General features: G+C 44.8%; 1 protein-coding gene across 2 annotated transcripts; it reads left to right on the forward strand.

Annotated features, from left to right (window-relative positions):
- The first annotated feature begins 11,007 nt into the window (after positions 1-11,007).
- MID1IP1 (MID1 interacting protein 1) lies at positions 11,008-13,351 on the forward strand. Of its 2 annotated transcripts, none has more exons than XM_055120982.1 (2): positions 11,008-11,290; positions 11,585-13,351. In XM_055120982.1, exon 2 carries the CDS (start codon positions 11,873-11,875, stop codon positions 12,425-12,427), a length of 555 nt encoding a protein of 184 aa, XP_054976957.1. In that variant the 5' UTR covers positions 11,008-11,290; positions 11,585-11,872; the 3' UTR covers positions 12,428-13,351. The 2 variants fall into 2 exon arrangements, with proteins under 2 accessions (XP_054976957.1, XP_054976958.1); XM_055120983.1 differs by having other exon boundaries at positions 11,588-13,351.
- The last annotated feature ends 1,240 nt before the right edge of the window (positions 13,352-14,591 follow it).

The following is a 14,591-nucleotide window of genomic DNA, read 5'->3' on the forward strand; positions in this document are numbered from 1 at the left end:
GTGCAAGGCAAAAGCCCTACCCGCTGTGCTATCGCTCTGGCCCCAGAACTTTTCTATCTTAAGGGTTAAACTCTAGTAGGTTTCACATTTCCAGATATTTTGACTTTGAAAGGAGCAGAATACAGCATGCCCAAATATGCCTTGTTTTATTGTGATTCTTTTAAATGAACAGCAGACATAGAAAGTTACCCTTTTTAGGGGCTGGAGAGATATTATAGTGGGTAGAGTACTTACCTTCTTGCAGGCAGCTGACCTGGGTTCCATATCCAGCACTTTATATGGTTCCCTGAGCACCACCAGGAGTGACCCTGAGTGCAGAGCCAGGAGTAAGCCTGGTTGCTGGGTGTGGCTCAAAAACCAAAACAACAACAACAACAACCTTACGTCTTTGTTTTTGTAGGAAACACGTATGCATACAAGGGAAATTTTCATTTGTAAGGGTGTCTCTCACTGGGATCAGAAAAAGGAGAGTGACCATCTGTAGACATTCTCATCCAGGGAGAAGTTTATCTGTTCACTGTGCTTTGGCTGATAACCTCTTATATCTTCCTTCTCCTTCCCACCTCCCAACACATTATTTTGTCTAATTGGTTGAAGATGCTGTATTAAGGTATTTAAAATGGTGTTTAAGATGGTGCCTTGGGCCATTTGGGGGAATTACTCCATTTTGTCTTTTTTTTTTCTTTTTTGGGTCACACCTGGCGATGCACAGGGGTTACTCCTGGCTCTGCACTCAGGAATTACTCCTGGCGGTGCTCAGGGGACCATATGGGATGCTGGGAATAGAACCCGGGTCGGCCGCGTGCAAGGCAAACGCCCTACCTGCTCTGCTATTGCTCCAGCCCCGGGAATTACTCCAATTTTGCCTAGGTATCTCTATGTATGCAGGAGGGTACATGGTGTTAAGTTCATGTTTACTTTTCTCCTGTTAATCTATCTTAGGTTATAGGGGGGCCTCAGTCAAGATCCTAGAAGGAGAAGGGGGAAATTATTTTTTTACCTTATAGAATGATAGGTGATATATAAGTAACAGAGAATAGAATTGCAGATGACGCAAGTTCATCAATGTTCTCTGCCAATTTACTTTTAGATGTGTGGTGGGGGAGGGTTATAGAAAAGTACTATTTTAATTAAATAGTTTCCAAGACTATAATTTCTTTAAGATCATGACTTGGAAATTCTTTTTTTTCATTTTTTTAAATTTTTAATTAGTGAATCACCGTGAGGGTACAGTTACAGATTTATACATTTTTGTGCTCATGTTTTCCCCATACAAAGTTCGAGAACCCATCCCTTCACCAGTGCCCATTCTCCACCACCAGTAAACCCAGCATCCCTCCCACCCTCCCCAGTCCCGTCTCCCCCCACCCCAAACTGCCACTATGGCAGGGTATTCCCTTTCGTTCTCTCTCTCTGATTAGGTGTTGTGGTTTGCAATAAAGGTGTTGAGCGTCCATTGTGTTTAGTCTCTAGTCTACATTTGGCACGCATCACCCCTCCCCTGCATGACCTCCACCACATTTTACTTGGTATTTCCTTCTCTGAGTTGCCCAGAATGAGAGACCAGCCTCCAAGCCATGAAGTCAACCTCCTAGTACTTATTTCTACTATTCTTGGGTGTTAGACTCCTAGTCTATTATTCTATATTCCACAGATGAGTGCAATCTTTCTATGCCTGTCTCTCTCTTTCTGACTCATTTCACTTAGCATGATACTTTCCATGCTGATAAAGATCTGGCTTTTTTTGGCTTTTTTTGCTTTTTGGGTCACACCTGGCGATGCACAGGGGTTACTCCTGGTTCATGCACTCAGGTATTAACTCCTGGCGGTGCTCAGGGGACCATATGGGATGCTAGGAATCAAACCTGGGTCGGCTGCGTGCAAGGCAAATGCCCTACCCACTGTGCTATCGCTCCAGCCCCATGACTTGGAAATTCTTGATGCCAAACTTGTCCATTGCACTTGACAGAAGCAGAGACTAAGGGCAGTAGTTTTACCCTAAAAGTCTAAAGTTCAGGGGATTTTCTGCTTTTTTCCTGCCTTTAAATTTAGGTTTGCGTATTTTTTTTACTAAAACAATACATAGGAAATTTAATTCCAAACTCAGCTCACCAGATCAGATTGTTGACTCTCTCCATTTCCCTTGCCTTTCTCTCCCTTCTCCATCAGAATTTCATATTAATGGAATTTTAAGTGTGTATTCAGATATAACATATGAAGAAAAATGTTCAAATATATGTCAACTTAACAAATTTTCACATATTGAACACACCTGAAAGCTAGCACCCAGCACTCAGAGGAAGAAACAGGATATCACAGTACATGCTACTTCAAATGAAATGTCAAAATTAATTTTGCTTGAATTTTGAATAGATACTAAAGGATATTGGAAGAAATGTTAAATTTTAGAGAATTCTGTACAGAAAATATTAACTCCTTTAAGATCTTCTAAATTAAAAAAATATTTTGAAAATTATTGATTTGGGGGTCTGTTTTTAAATGGCACAATTTAGCTTTGAATTTTATTGGTTAACCCACTGATATAAAAGCTGATTAGTAGTCTTATATTTTATTCCTCTATCTTCCCATTTTGTTGCTTGTGTTATTTTTTGTCAGTGTTGAAAATATTTGTTCCTTTTTGCAACTATTGTACCGATACTGTTTAATGTAATTTCTACACTTAAATGGATTCGGGTTCACCCTGCATCTCTTCATGGGGTTTCTCCATTCCTGTTTTTCTATTAATGAAGCACATTTTTTTTGTTGGCAGGTTTTTGTTCCTAATTTTTTCAAGAAAAGATCTGAGTTTGTGATTGAGAATATTTGATTACTGTTTTTCACTTGATTAATGTAATTTTGTTGAGTCACATATTCTTTCTTGAAATTCCATGTCTCCTGTCTCAGAATATTTTTATAGAGCTGGCTCAATTATCCTCTCTCCTACAATCTTCGTTTCTGGTGACTCATTTTCCAGCTTGTATACTTGAAGACTATTTTCTTTTTCCTTGAAATTGAACGACACAACTATCTTGTTTTTCAATGTCAAGTCTTCTGAATAACTTTACCTGGAATACAGTATGCCTATTAAATAGGAAAATGAATGCACTTTATCAAGAAAAATGTTCCATGTACTGTCTGAAAAAAAATCTGTTTCACTTGTTGAGATCTGTACTTTAGAAGTTCTATACAACATCATTGATATTTATACTGTTGTTTTATCTTCTGTATTCAACCTGTCCTCTCTATTTTTTAACTCTTTGTGCCTTTTCTCTGTGATTATCTGACCCTTCACTTGATGCCAGTAATTTAACTTCCTGTCATACCTGTTTTGTTTCTAAATCATTTATTAAGCCTCTAGTGGTAGTTTGTTTGCTTTTGGTTCAAAGTTTACTTCCCTTGTTCCCAATTTCATTTAAAACATCTTCCTAATGGTTTATACCTTTTCCTAATCATATAAAGGTCATCTAAATGGTATTCTAAAGAAAGACTTGTGGGTTATATTTTGTTTCGAATATATTTTTACATAGTCTCTTTAAAAAAACTTAGTTTGCCAAAATATTCTTTATTCCTTGATTGTGAGTAGGAAATTAGACTAAGTATTCTGTCCAGACCTAATATGACACAGATAAATTCTCCTCAACTCCTGTGCACTTTGTCTAGGCTGTAGTTTTTATGATTAGATTGAAATTTTAAATTAAGCCATAAAAGTATTGAACTTTTATATCAGATCACATTGCATTTTTTGACATTTTAGCTTCAACAAAATGGGTTGTATATGTGTTTAATGATATATAATGCATATGTAATGTATAAATAGTATTAAAATGATACATGATACATTAGTTTAGTATTTGTACATATGAAATATTGATATTTGGGAACAGTAATCTTGCCCATGTTTAGGAAATTAGCCTAAGTACCCCATGCAGAGTGCATTTGTACATCAAAACCATAAATGTTAACATTGTTGTAGTCATGGTATCTCCACAACAATAAGGGCCAGGGATATATAGTATAGAAGTTAAGACACTTGCTTTGCACGTGGCAGACTTCAGCATGATCTCCGGCACTGCATATGATTACCCAAAGACCACTGGGAATTCTCAGAGTCAGGAGTAATCACAAAGCATCTTTAAGTATACTCCCAAAGTCACTTCCCCAAATAAAGTGTAATGAAAATAAAAATTACAAAAACAAAAAAGACATGATGATAGTCTTTCATGTGTTAATTTGGTATTGTAATTTTAAACTTTGAGTCTAATTTTAGAATTTAAACATTTGAGATTATTGGATCATATTATCCACAGAATAAAGTTAAGGAAGAACATTCCCATTCCTGTTGACAAATTGTGAAAGAAAGCCCTGGAATTCTAAGACAACTAAGAATATTTAAATTGAGAAGCTCCTTTATAGTTGGTAAGTAAACCTATAATGAGTCTTCCACTTTACTTATTATACAAACTCAAATCGATTGCATAATTTTCTATGTAGCACTGTAGCACTGTCATCCCGTTGTTCATCGATTTGCTTGAGCAGGCATCAGTAAGGTCTCCATTGTGAGACTTATTGTTACTGTTTTTGGCATATCAAGTATCTGGGTAGTTTGCCAGGCTCTGCTGTGCGGGTGGAATACTCTTGGTAGCTTGCCGGGCTCTCCGAGAGGGACGGAGGAATCGAACCCAGGTCGGCTTCATGCAAGGCAAACGCCCTACTCACTGTGCTATCGTTCCAGTCCATCATTTTCTATATAGTTTAGATTTCCTAAAGCTGTAGAAATATTAAGAGCATAAAGAAGGTATTCTTTAGTATTCTCGGCTTTCCCTAAACTCTCGTTCTTCTTGATTCTCGGCTAAAGAGGATTTAAAAAGATGAAATTATGACAAAATACTAACTTCAACATATTCAGACATGCCAGAATATGAGAACTGGGGTTTGTGGTCAGCACACTCAAAGCCATGTCCCTAGATTTTAGCATCTTCTTATCTTTTCCCAACTAAATTTTGTGAGAATATTGTAATAATTACAGTGAGATTACTCCAGACTAATTGAATGCAGAACATTATGATGCTATTTATGCATTTTTGTATCACCAGACAGTGCTTTCTCTATGGCACATGGCAAAAATGTTTTGATTCCTGAATCTAAAAGAAGAAAACTTAACATTAACTTGGACTTCAGCAAGGGGTTTATCAAGGTCTCTCATAATATTCTATGGTCAAGAAGAAAAATATAGGCTAGGGGACTGTAAAATTAACATGATTCATATCTGGCCAACACATCATATGCCAAAAGGTGCTAGATGATAAAGCTCTCCAAATGTTCTATAGAACTTAGTCCTTTATCCAATGTTGCTTCTTACCAGTTATCAATAACTTGGATGAATATATAGAATAGTTATTAAATGTATGGATCTGATTCAAATATGTTATAGCTCAGAATTAGAGCCTAAATAATTGAATAAAGTTGGAGTAATGATCAAATTTAATATAATAATGTTTAATTAGGAAAAATGATAAAGTTCTGTACTTTGGTTCAAAAATTGCCCCTTTCAATAACAGGCTAATGAAATTTCATTAACTAGGAGCAGTTAATACAAAGTTCATTCAATGTTAGTAAACATTGTAAGAAAGTAGGTGTTTGCTGGCTAGTAGAAGCAATATTGGCTCTGATGTCCCATACTAGATCAAATCCCACTTTAGTCATTGATCCTTATTCTTCTCAGGGCTGATAGGAAGTTGAAATGTGTCAACATATGCAATGTTGATGTAATTATGTGAAACAAACATGACCTAGAAAAGTTTCCATCAATACTACAGAGATGCTACACGGGTTTAAAGTACTTACTTTGTATGTGGCTGACTCTGGTTTGATCCACAGCCCCACTTGTGATCCTGAGCACTATATCAGGAATGACCTGGAGCATAAAGCCAGGAATAAACCTTGAGTACTTCACTGAAGCACTATTCACAGTAGCCTAGAATCTGGAAACATCCCAAGTGTCCGAGAACAGTTGCCTGGATAAAGAAACTAAGGGAATGCCCTGCCACAGAGAGGTGGGGTGGGGTGGGGGGAGGGCTAGGTGTGGGCAGTGGGAGGGTGCTGGGACCATTGGTGGTGGAAAATGGTCACTGGTGGAGGGATGAGCACTCGACCATTGTATGACTGAAACACAAGCATGAAAGTTTGTATGTCTGTAACTGTACCTCACGGTGATTCACTAAATAAAAAATTTAAAAAAAAGAAACTATGGTACATCTACACACTGAAATACTATGCAGATGTTTAAAAACTGAAGTCATGAAATTTACTTATGCATGGATGGATACAGAGAGTATCGTGCTGAGTGAAATGAATCAGAGGGAGAGAGACAGACAGAATGGCAAAATGATCACACACATAGTATGAAAATAATTCCCAAAGACAATAGAAATGAGGACCAGAAAGCTTACCACAAAGGGGGAGGGGGAGTGTAGTTAGGATGAAGGAGGGAACACTATGACAATGATAGAAATAATCACACTGGACAAGAACTGAGTGTTTGATTGAAAAGGAGGTAAAAGATGAAAGTAAGTAAAGTGATATATATGATAACCTTTCAGTACCTGTATTGCAAACCACAGTGCCCAAAAGGAGAGAGAGAGAGAGAGAGAGAGAGAGAGAGAGAGAGAGAGAGAGAGAGAAGTGCTTGCCACAGAGGTAGATTGGGGAGGTTGGCTGGAGGGAAAGCTGGGACACTGGTGATGGGAAATGCACTCTGGTGAAAAGATGGATGTTGGAACATTGTCTGACAGAAACCCAATCATGAAAAACCTTGTAATTGTGTATCTCAATGCAAAAGGGTGGAAAAAGAAAAGTTACTACTTACAATATAACAAGTGGCCATGCCACCATTTTGTTCTGGAAAAGACTGAACTGCTCTTTGAGTTCCAGGTACTCCACCTGCAAGTAACCTGGAGCAATGTCCCAAAAGGGTTTGCAGGATGGATGAAGGGTCCAGAGGAGCACATGAGGAACTAGCAAAGGCTGACTTGAAGACTTGTGAATGGATTCAAGGGAGACCTTACCTACCTTCAAGCATCCTAAGGTGTGCTTCAGGATCTCCTGAACTGCTCAAGCATGGAGGAACTCAAAGCGGAAATGACAAGCATGTGGGCTAGTGAGACAATTTAGCAGGGATGTTGTGAGTGATTCAGCACAAATTTGAGTACAGGACCTTTAACATAACAGTCTGACTATCCTATTTCTAGAATATTTCTCATAAAGTGGTTCCTTCTTAGTTCTGCTTCAAAGTAATGAAGAATCTCCACTATGTATTTACTTGGCGAGGGGAGTACACCTGGCAGTGCTCAGAAACTGCTCCTAGCTCTGTCCTCTGGGGTGACCTTGGGGTGCTGGCATCAAACCCAGGGCCTTCTGTATGCATAACGTGTGCTCAGTTTTTTTGGGCTCTCTTTCTCTCTCTCAGACCCTGCCTAGTTTATTCTCGCTCTGTTTCTTTAGGGATTTCTGGTCATTTAAAATGTCCTCTTTTCCAAACTACCCAAGGGACACAATTGAGGGGGTAATTTGTGGACATTTGGGGGGAAATGGGCCAGCAACGCATAATATCCTAATTGCCGAGAGGGAATTAAGAACTGGAATTTAAGAGCTCCAGAGTTAGAGCCATGGATCAATAGAAATGGAGTGAGCACCCGATCCAAGACATGGCTTTTACTGAGAATTGAATGTATTGAGGAGAAAGCAGAGAGCACAAGCGCTTGGCCTTGAAACTTTGGGCCAAGTACTCAAAAGTCCTTTGCTAAATGGATGACTTCCTGTTCTGTGGAAGCCAAGTGAGGATTGGGCAGGCAGATCGCTAGCATCCCTAACTGATTTCAGACCCTGACTGAGAAAAACGCCCAGGGCCACTCTGGAGTTTGTGAATCTCTGACCACACCCCTCCTAAGTGACCCCAGGGAGCCGATTTTTTTTTCTTCGGTCACGTGTCCGGGAAGAAATTGGCTCCTCGCCGGTTGCTAGGAACGCTGCCGCCAATTCGGCGCGGCTGGGGTGAAAGAGGATGCAGAGGAGGGGAGAGAGCCTGGTCTCCTTACTGGCTGGGGCGCGAAGGTCATTTGCATAACATTCTCTGAGCGCCATCTGATTGGTTGAAGGCAGAGGGGCGGCTGTGGGGTGATTTCAAGGGCCCGGAGATCTGGCCCCGGGAAGTTGCGTTCACTAGTTCCCCCGGTGGGCGTGCGTTATTGCGCTAGCCCTTGGGAGCCGGGGAGGCCCGGTTTGGGAAGTTTTACAGGCAGGTGCATGAGCCGTCCTTTTCGTATAGTATTTAAGCAATGGGAAATAGCTGGGACTCAAGTTAAGAAATGGGGAGATGAAGAGTGACCTGGAGGGAGGAAAGAGATTAGGGACAGGGCAGAGACTAAAAAGAAGGCCTTAGGGGCTTTCTCCCAGGCTGTTTTTATTTTTATTTTATTATTATTTCCCCCCCCTCCCATCCCCGTCCCGGGATCTTTTTTGCTAGGTCACTTGGATTTCCAGTGTGTGCGAGTCATCAGCTTTTCTTAACCTGGGAAGAAGAGAAAAGGAGACAGGAGGTATTTAACAACTCAAATCTGAATGCCAAGTTTTGAGCCAGAGGTCTAAAGAGAGTCTGTAATGGGAGATAAATTGTTTTCGTTTATGGGAGGATCGCCTACTGGAAACTGGCTATGTATTTTTCTTGAGTTTAACAATTCCAATCTTGGGTTTGGGGGTTGAGGGCAATGGGTGGGGGCTCTAGGGCTATTCTGACTCAGTGTTCCCGTGTCACTCTCTGGAAATGCTGGGGGATCATACAGTTCCTGGGATCACGCCAGCCCTCTGAGCCATCTTGGTCTTGCAATGCTCTTTGTACCCGGTTGGACCTGAGGCTTGGGTGGGGAGAGGATAGCGGCACGCATAGCCCACGTCTACATTTAACTGTTTCCGACTCATATAAGTGCCCGTACACTCTGATGAGGTCTCTCCTTAAGTAGATTTACTCTTTGTAAAGTGCTTCACAGGACAATTTTTACATCCATTATCTTATTCAATCCTAACCAAACTTAGACACAGACCATGGGAGAAGCTCCATTTCATTGACAAGGAAACACATGGGGAAGTTTCTAAATCGCTGTACTTGCGAAGAGGGTGCGATTATTTTAATACTATATGCTCCACATTCTTCTTTCCCTTGAACCACCTATAAGGACCATCTAGGTAGATTGAACAGATGGCATTATCCCAGTTTTATAGATTACAAAAAGAAACAAACATGGGCTAAGATCTGGAACTGATATTAGCCCTGGGTGAGAAAGGAAGTTAGATGGAGCTGCTTCCAGGACTCACCGCCTTGGGACCTTTGGTCAATAGGTCACTCTTTGCTGCAACAAATCATATTCTCACTTAAAAGACAATAGGGGGGCAGGCTGGAGAGATAGTGAGACTGGTAGAGTGCTTGCCTTGCACATGACCCACCTGTATTTCATCCCCGAAACTCCATATGGTCCCCCAACCTCACCAGGAGTGTGCCCCACCAGGTGTCATCCCTGAGCACAGAGCCAGGAGTAAGCCCTGAGCTCTCCACAGTATGACTCAAAGACAAAAAAAAAAAACTGAAAGTGAGGAAGATGATGTGCTCCTGGAAAGGAATGCATATATAAATTATTAAGGTGAAGGAAAGTGGGAATAAATAATTCTTTTATAAAAATGGGCTTTATTCTTTTTGTGTGTGTGTGTGCACTTTTTAAACTGTGCAAAGGCACCATCCTAAAAGCTGCTCAAAAGGTTCTAGAGAAAAGTGATTTACGATTGGAAACTCAAGTCTTGTATATAATAAGTTGCCGAATGGCTGGAATAGAATGAAGGATGAGGGGTACAGAAAGGAAAGATGGAACAGGAAAACAAAAATGGAGACAGGTTGTGGCTTAGTAGTCCCAAGGTGAAATTTAAGGGGCAATGCTCTTTTTATTTGGGGGGAGCACACATTTCTGTGCTTACTTCTGCTTCTGAGCCCAAGAGACCATATGGGGTGCCAGTTCAAGGCAAGCGCCTTACTCAGGGTAATATCTTTCCAGCCCATATGGTGCAATGCTCTTAAAAGTTAAATCCACTGATTAACTTTTGGGACATAACCCAGCCTCTATTAAATGATCTTGCGCTTTAAGAACTGTCTTTTGGAAAGCAACAGTTCAACCCCCTCCCCCCCCAATTGTTGGCAAGGCCCCAGTTTTCTGTTAAGTGAGGAAAGACCTCCACCACGAACCTAACTATCGTCACACACTCCTGGCCCGGTAACAGTCCCCAAAGCCACACAACCTGGGTCCTCCAGCAACTGAATAGCGGGATTGGGACAAAAGTTTGGAAGCACGGACACATTTCATCTTTAAGAAAATGTCTTGCAGATTTGTGGGTGGGTCGTTCTTCATTCGGACAGCAATGGTCGCTGTGAAGATTGGGCAAGAACTTGTCTGTAGGGAGACAAAAGCCTCTGAGGTTTCCTTCTCCCAAGCAGCAGGTTAAGTCCTGGGTCACCACCACCCGAGCACCCCACGTCCACGTGCGTCCGGCATGCCCAGCCTCCTTACGTAAGAGACCCGGAATGGAGTTGTTGTTGCTGCTGGTCCCTCTTCCACGACGGCTAATAATAAACTGGGAATGTAGCTTCCGGGCCTCGATCTCTACGAGGCGAGGGTGGGGGAGTCCCTTGGCAAACTGGAAGTGCTCTCATGCTGGTCTTGCCCACCCGGGGAATGTGCGCAAGGCCCACCCAGCCCCCATCCGCCAGCCTGCCTTCTAGCTAGTCCATATGCTGGCGCCTGCTTTACTCGCTCAGTGCCCGGCCCTCCCCCAGCGGGCCAGCTCTGCGCTCAGCACTGGCGGGGTGCGGCTGCTCCATCCTTCTGCCCTGCCCTGCCCTGCCCTGCCCCAGCGCCCTCCCTCCGCCCGGGTATCAGGCGAGAGGCGGAGCTGGCCCGGCGCGCCCCGCCCCCGCTTTAGAAAGGGCTTGGGGAGTGTTACTCGCGGTCATCCCGGCTCGGCTGGGGCCTTTTATCTCTGCGCGGCCTGGGAGGCGGGAGGAGGAGACTTCGGGGGTGGCCCAGAGCGCCGGCGACACCTTTCCGGGCTTCTATAAATTGAGCACCTGGGATGGGTAGGGGGCCTACGCCACTACTGACGTCCGCAGTCACCGTCCGGCCACTGACCACAGCAGCACGCGCAGACAGCCGCCGCCAGCCCCGGGACCTCTGAGCAAGCCAAGGCGTCAGAGGAGGTGGGTCCCCCTCCCCGTGTCGACTACGGGCAGCGTGGGTGCTCGGGCTCAGGCTTTTTTCGCAAGGAGCCCGGGGTGGGTGGGTGGGTGGGGTGGAGGAGCACCCCCGTCTCTCCGAGGCCCTGGGAGGGCGAAGGAGGCGGGACCGCCTGGGTTCGGGGAGTCAGCAGGGCGCCGTCCCAGGCGAACAGTAGCTGGGGGGAGTGGGGGTGGGGGGAAAGGAGGTGCGCGCGGGCGGGGGAGCCGGGCGCCCTAACCCGGTAAATATCGCGTCTCTTTCCTGTGTCTCCCCAGCAGGCCAGGGCTCGAGCCGCGGACCACGCGCCGTGATCGCGAGCTTCCGGACGCCCGGGGCAGGAGGAGCCGCGCATCCTGCAGGGCCGGGCTGCGACCGAGCCGACAGGGCGGAGGAGCAGCCGGGAAGTCGCCGCAGCGGCTGGAGCCTAGGCCCCGGGCGCCGGCCTCCCTCAGCTCGTGAAGGCGGGCATCCGTTCGCCTCGGCCGGCCCTCCCTGTGCCCCCCACCCCACATCCCTCCCCGCCACCCCGCGTCCCTGTGCTTCGGCGCCCGCGCGCGGCCACCATGATGCAAATCTGCGACACCTACAACCAGAAGCACTCGCTCTTTAACGCCATGAACCGCTTCATCGGCGCCGTCAACAACATGGACCAGACGGTGATGGTGCCCAGCCTGCTGCGCGACGTGCCCCTGGCCGAGCCCGGGCTGGACAACGAGGTCGGCGTGGAGGTAGGCGGCAGTGCCGGCTGCCTGGAGGAGCGCGCGCCTTCGGCCCCCGGCCCGGGCAGTGCCAATGGCAGCTTTTTCGCGCCCTCCCGGGACATGTATAGCCACTACATGCTGCTCAAGTCCATCCGCAACGACATCGAGTGGGGGGTGCTGCACCAGCCGCCGCCGCCAGCAGCGGGGAGCGAGGAAGGTAGCGCCTGGAAGTCCAAGGACATCCTGGTGGACCTAGGCCACCTGGAGGGCGCGGACGCCGGCGAGGAGGACCTGGAACAGCAATTCCACTACCACCTGCGCGGGCTGCACACTGTGCTCTCCAAACTCACACGCAAAGCTAACATCCTCACTAACAGATACAAGCAAGAGATCGGCTTTGGCAACTGGGGCCACTGAGGGGGGACGCCCGCGGCTGTCCTGCACCCTCCCCGGCCCCTTCTCCTACCCTCTCTTTTCTCAAAGCTATTTTCTTTCTGACTGCAGGGCGCGCTGGACGGACTGCAAAGTTGGGGAGCCGAGAACGTGCAGGGGAAGCAGAGAGGCTGCATGGAGGAGGGGGACTCTTTGGGGAGAGGAAAGTGATGGCAGGAGACAAGGGGCTCAAGGACCTCCCGATGAGGGGGGGAGAGGCCTACTTTCTGCATTGGTAGGGATGGGACTGGGCTGAAGCCCTGCCTTCAGCCTGTGCCTTTCCTGGAGTTTCTTTTCTGGCTTTCCGGAGAAGGGGCCCTTGCCAGGGCGCGGCGCCGGTTTGCCTCATTTCAGCGCCGCCCAGAGCTGGGCGCAGGGGAAGGCGGGGCGCAAAGCCTCCCGCCGCCCTGCCAATGGGCTGGTGGAGGCCGCAGCGTTGCTAGGATTGCATCAGTTTTCCTGTTTGCACTATTTCTTTTTTGTAACAGTGGCCCTGTCTTAAATATGTTGAATCTCCTCCTTGCTCTGAAACTTAGCCAATTCCATTGTGATAAGCGCACAAACTGCACTGTCTGTCGGTAACCGGTACTACTTTATTGATGATTTTCTGTTACACTGTATAGTTGTCCTGTGGCACCCTGACCCAACCCTTTTATGCCACCATGCCCTCACCCAGTGAGCGTAAACTGGCACTGTGCGAAGCTTGCCACTTAGCCAGTGAAAATAATAGCATTATTATGAGAAAGTGGACTTACCCAAATGGAGCCAGCTGACATTCTTTTCGTGTTGTACTAGAATGATGAAGGGTTCCGCTGTTGTTATGTCTTAAATTTATTTAAAAACTTTTTTTAATCCAGATGTAGACTATATTCTAAAAAATAAAAAAGCAAATGTGTTAATGAAACTCCACCAACGTTTGTTGCTCTTTAATCCACCAGCGAATGGCTTAGAAGTTAAATAAAAATGCATTTGATTACTTTTGTTTTGAGTGAAAGAGAACTTGGTTTCCTCTCTGGTCATTCCAGGTGATGGATAATTCTCTGTAAGTATTCTCTTTGGTTTGGAAAGTAGCTGCTGACACCATATACTCCAAGCCTTTTATTTTTAACTCACCGAATAGGTAGGCCCATATACCTCAACGGAATGCTCATAAATCTTAAAGGGCATGGGAGGAAGGTACTTGTGTATTTTTCAGTCAAGTAGACCAGCTTATTGGAGTCTTTCATTAACATCTCTGATTTTTTTAGAAGACTAAATACACACAAGAATTTTTAAAGCCTAAACAACTTTTAGGCAGAAATTTCACCGGGAATCTGCGAAGTGAAGAATTAGAAAAACACCACATAATGCTATTGCACATGCCTTGCAGGCGTTATTTACAAGTCTTTCATGATGACCTTAGGCAGACTAAATGTGTTATAACCTGTGCTATGGCCTATTTCACTAGATCCCAGAGAAGTGCTAAACTTCAGTAAATTGGTGTCCTGCAATGCTTTCAGTTTGCGGGTGAGCCAGTCTGCCACAGCAGGTCTGACGCAGGCTGTGGTAGGCACCTCCAGGGAACAAAACACCATTAGGACACTTTCTCTATAGAGTGGCATAGACAAAATCTAGGGTTCTACATTTTCTTGGTCATTCTTTGTTTAGGGGGAGGCATAAATGCTCGATCAACTTTGGTTTTCTATCTTTACGTCATAAGACATTTGCTACACTTACAGAGCATGACTTTCAATGCTTATAACAGCAGGTTTATTTTAAAACCCAAAGTTTTCATGGTGTGCACAGCTCGTCTATTATCAGTTTTTAGCAGCAGTGCAGAAATGGGGAAGTGTCAAGATCGGGGTGCCTGTCCGTTGCCTGAGAAAGTTAATCATTAATACATGGAGATAAGCAGGGCTGTACCAGAAGTAAGGTACACAGCCTCTAGCTTTATATTTCCTTTAAAGTGTCAAAGTGCGCACACAAAAACAGAAAGATAGGAAAACTGCAGAAATCAAGAATTTGGAGCCAGAATGCTGTGTATTCAAACCCTCTTGCTACTACTTACTAATTATAAGTAGTTTACCAGCCAGGTTTGTGACCACACTAGAAATCAGGCATGATAATAATGAAAATGCTTCATAGGATTTTGTGAGAATTGAATCAAGAG

Source organism: Sorex araneus, chromosome X (assembly GCF_027595985.1).
Source record: "Sorex araneus isolate mSorAra2 chromosome X, mSorAra2.pri, whole genome shotgun sequence".
Classification (NCBI taxonomy): Eukaryota; Metazoa; Chordata; class Mammalia; order Eulipotyphla; family Soricidae; genus Sorex; species Sorex araneus.

What these genes read in the sequence shown, in the direction of transcription:
- MID1IP1 (XM_055120982.1), top strand. Translation starts at nt 11,873, where the DNA reads ATGATGCAAATCTGCGACACCTACAACCAGAAGCACTCGCTCTTTAAC.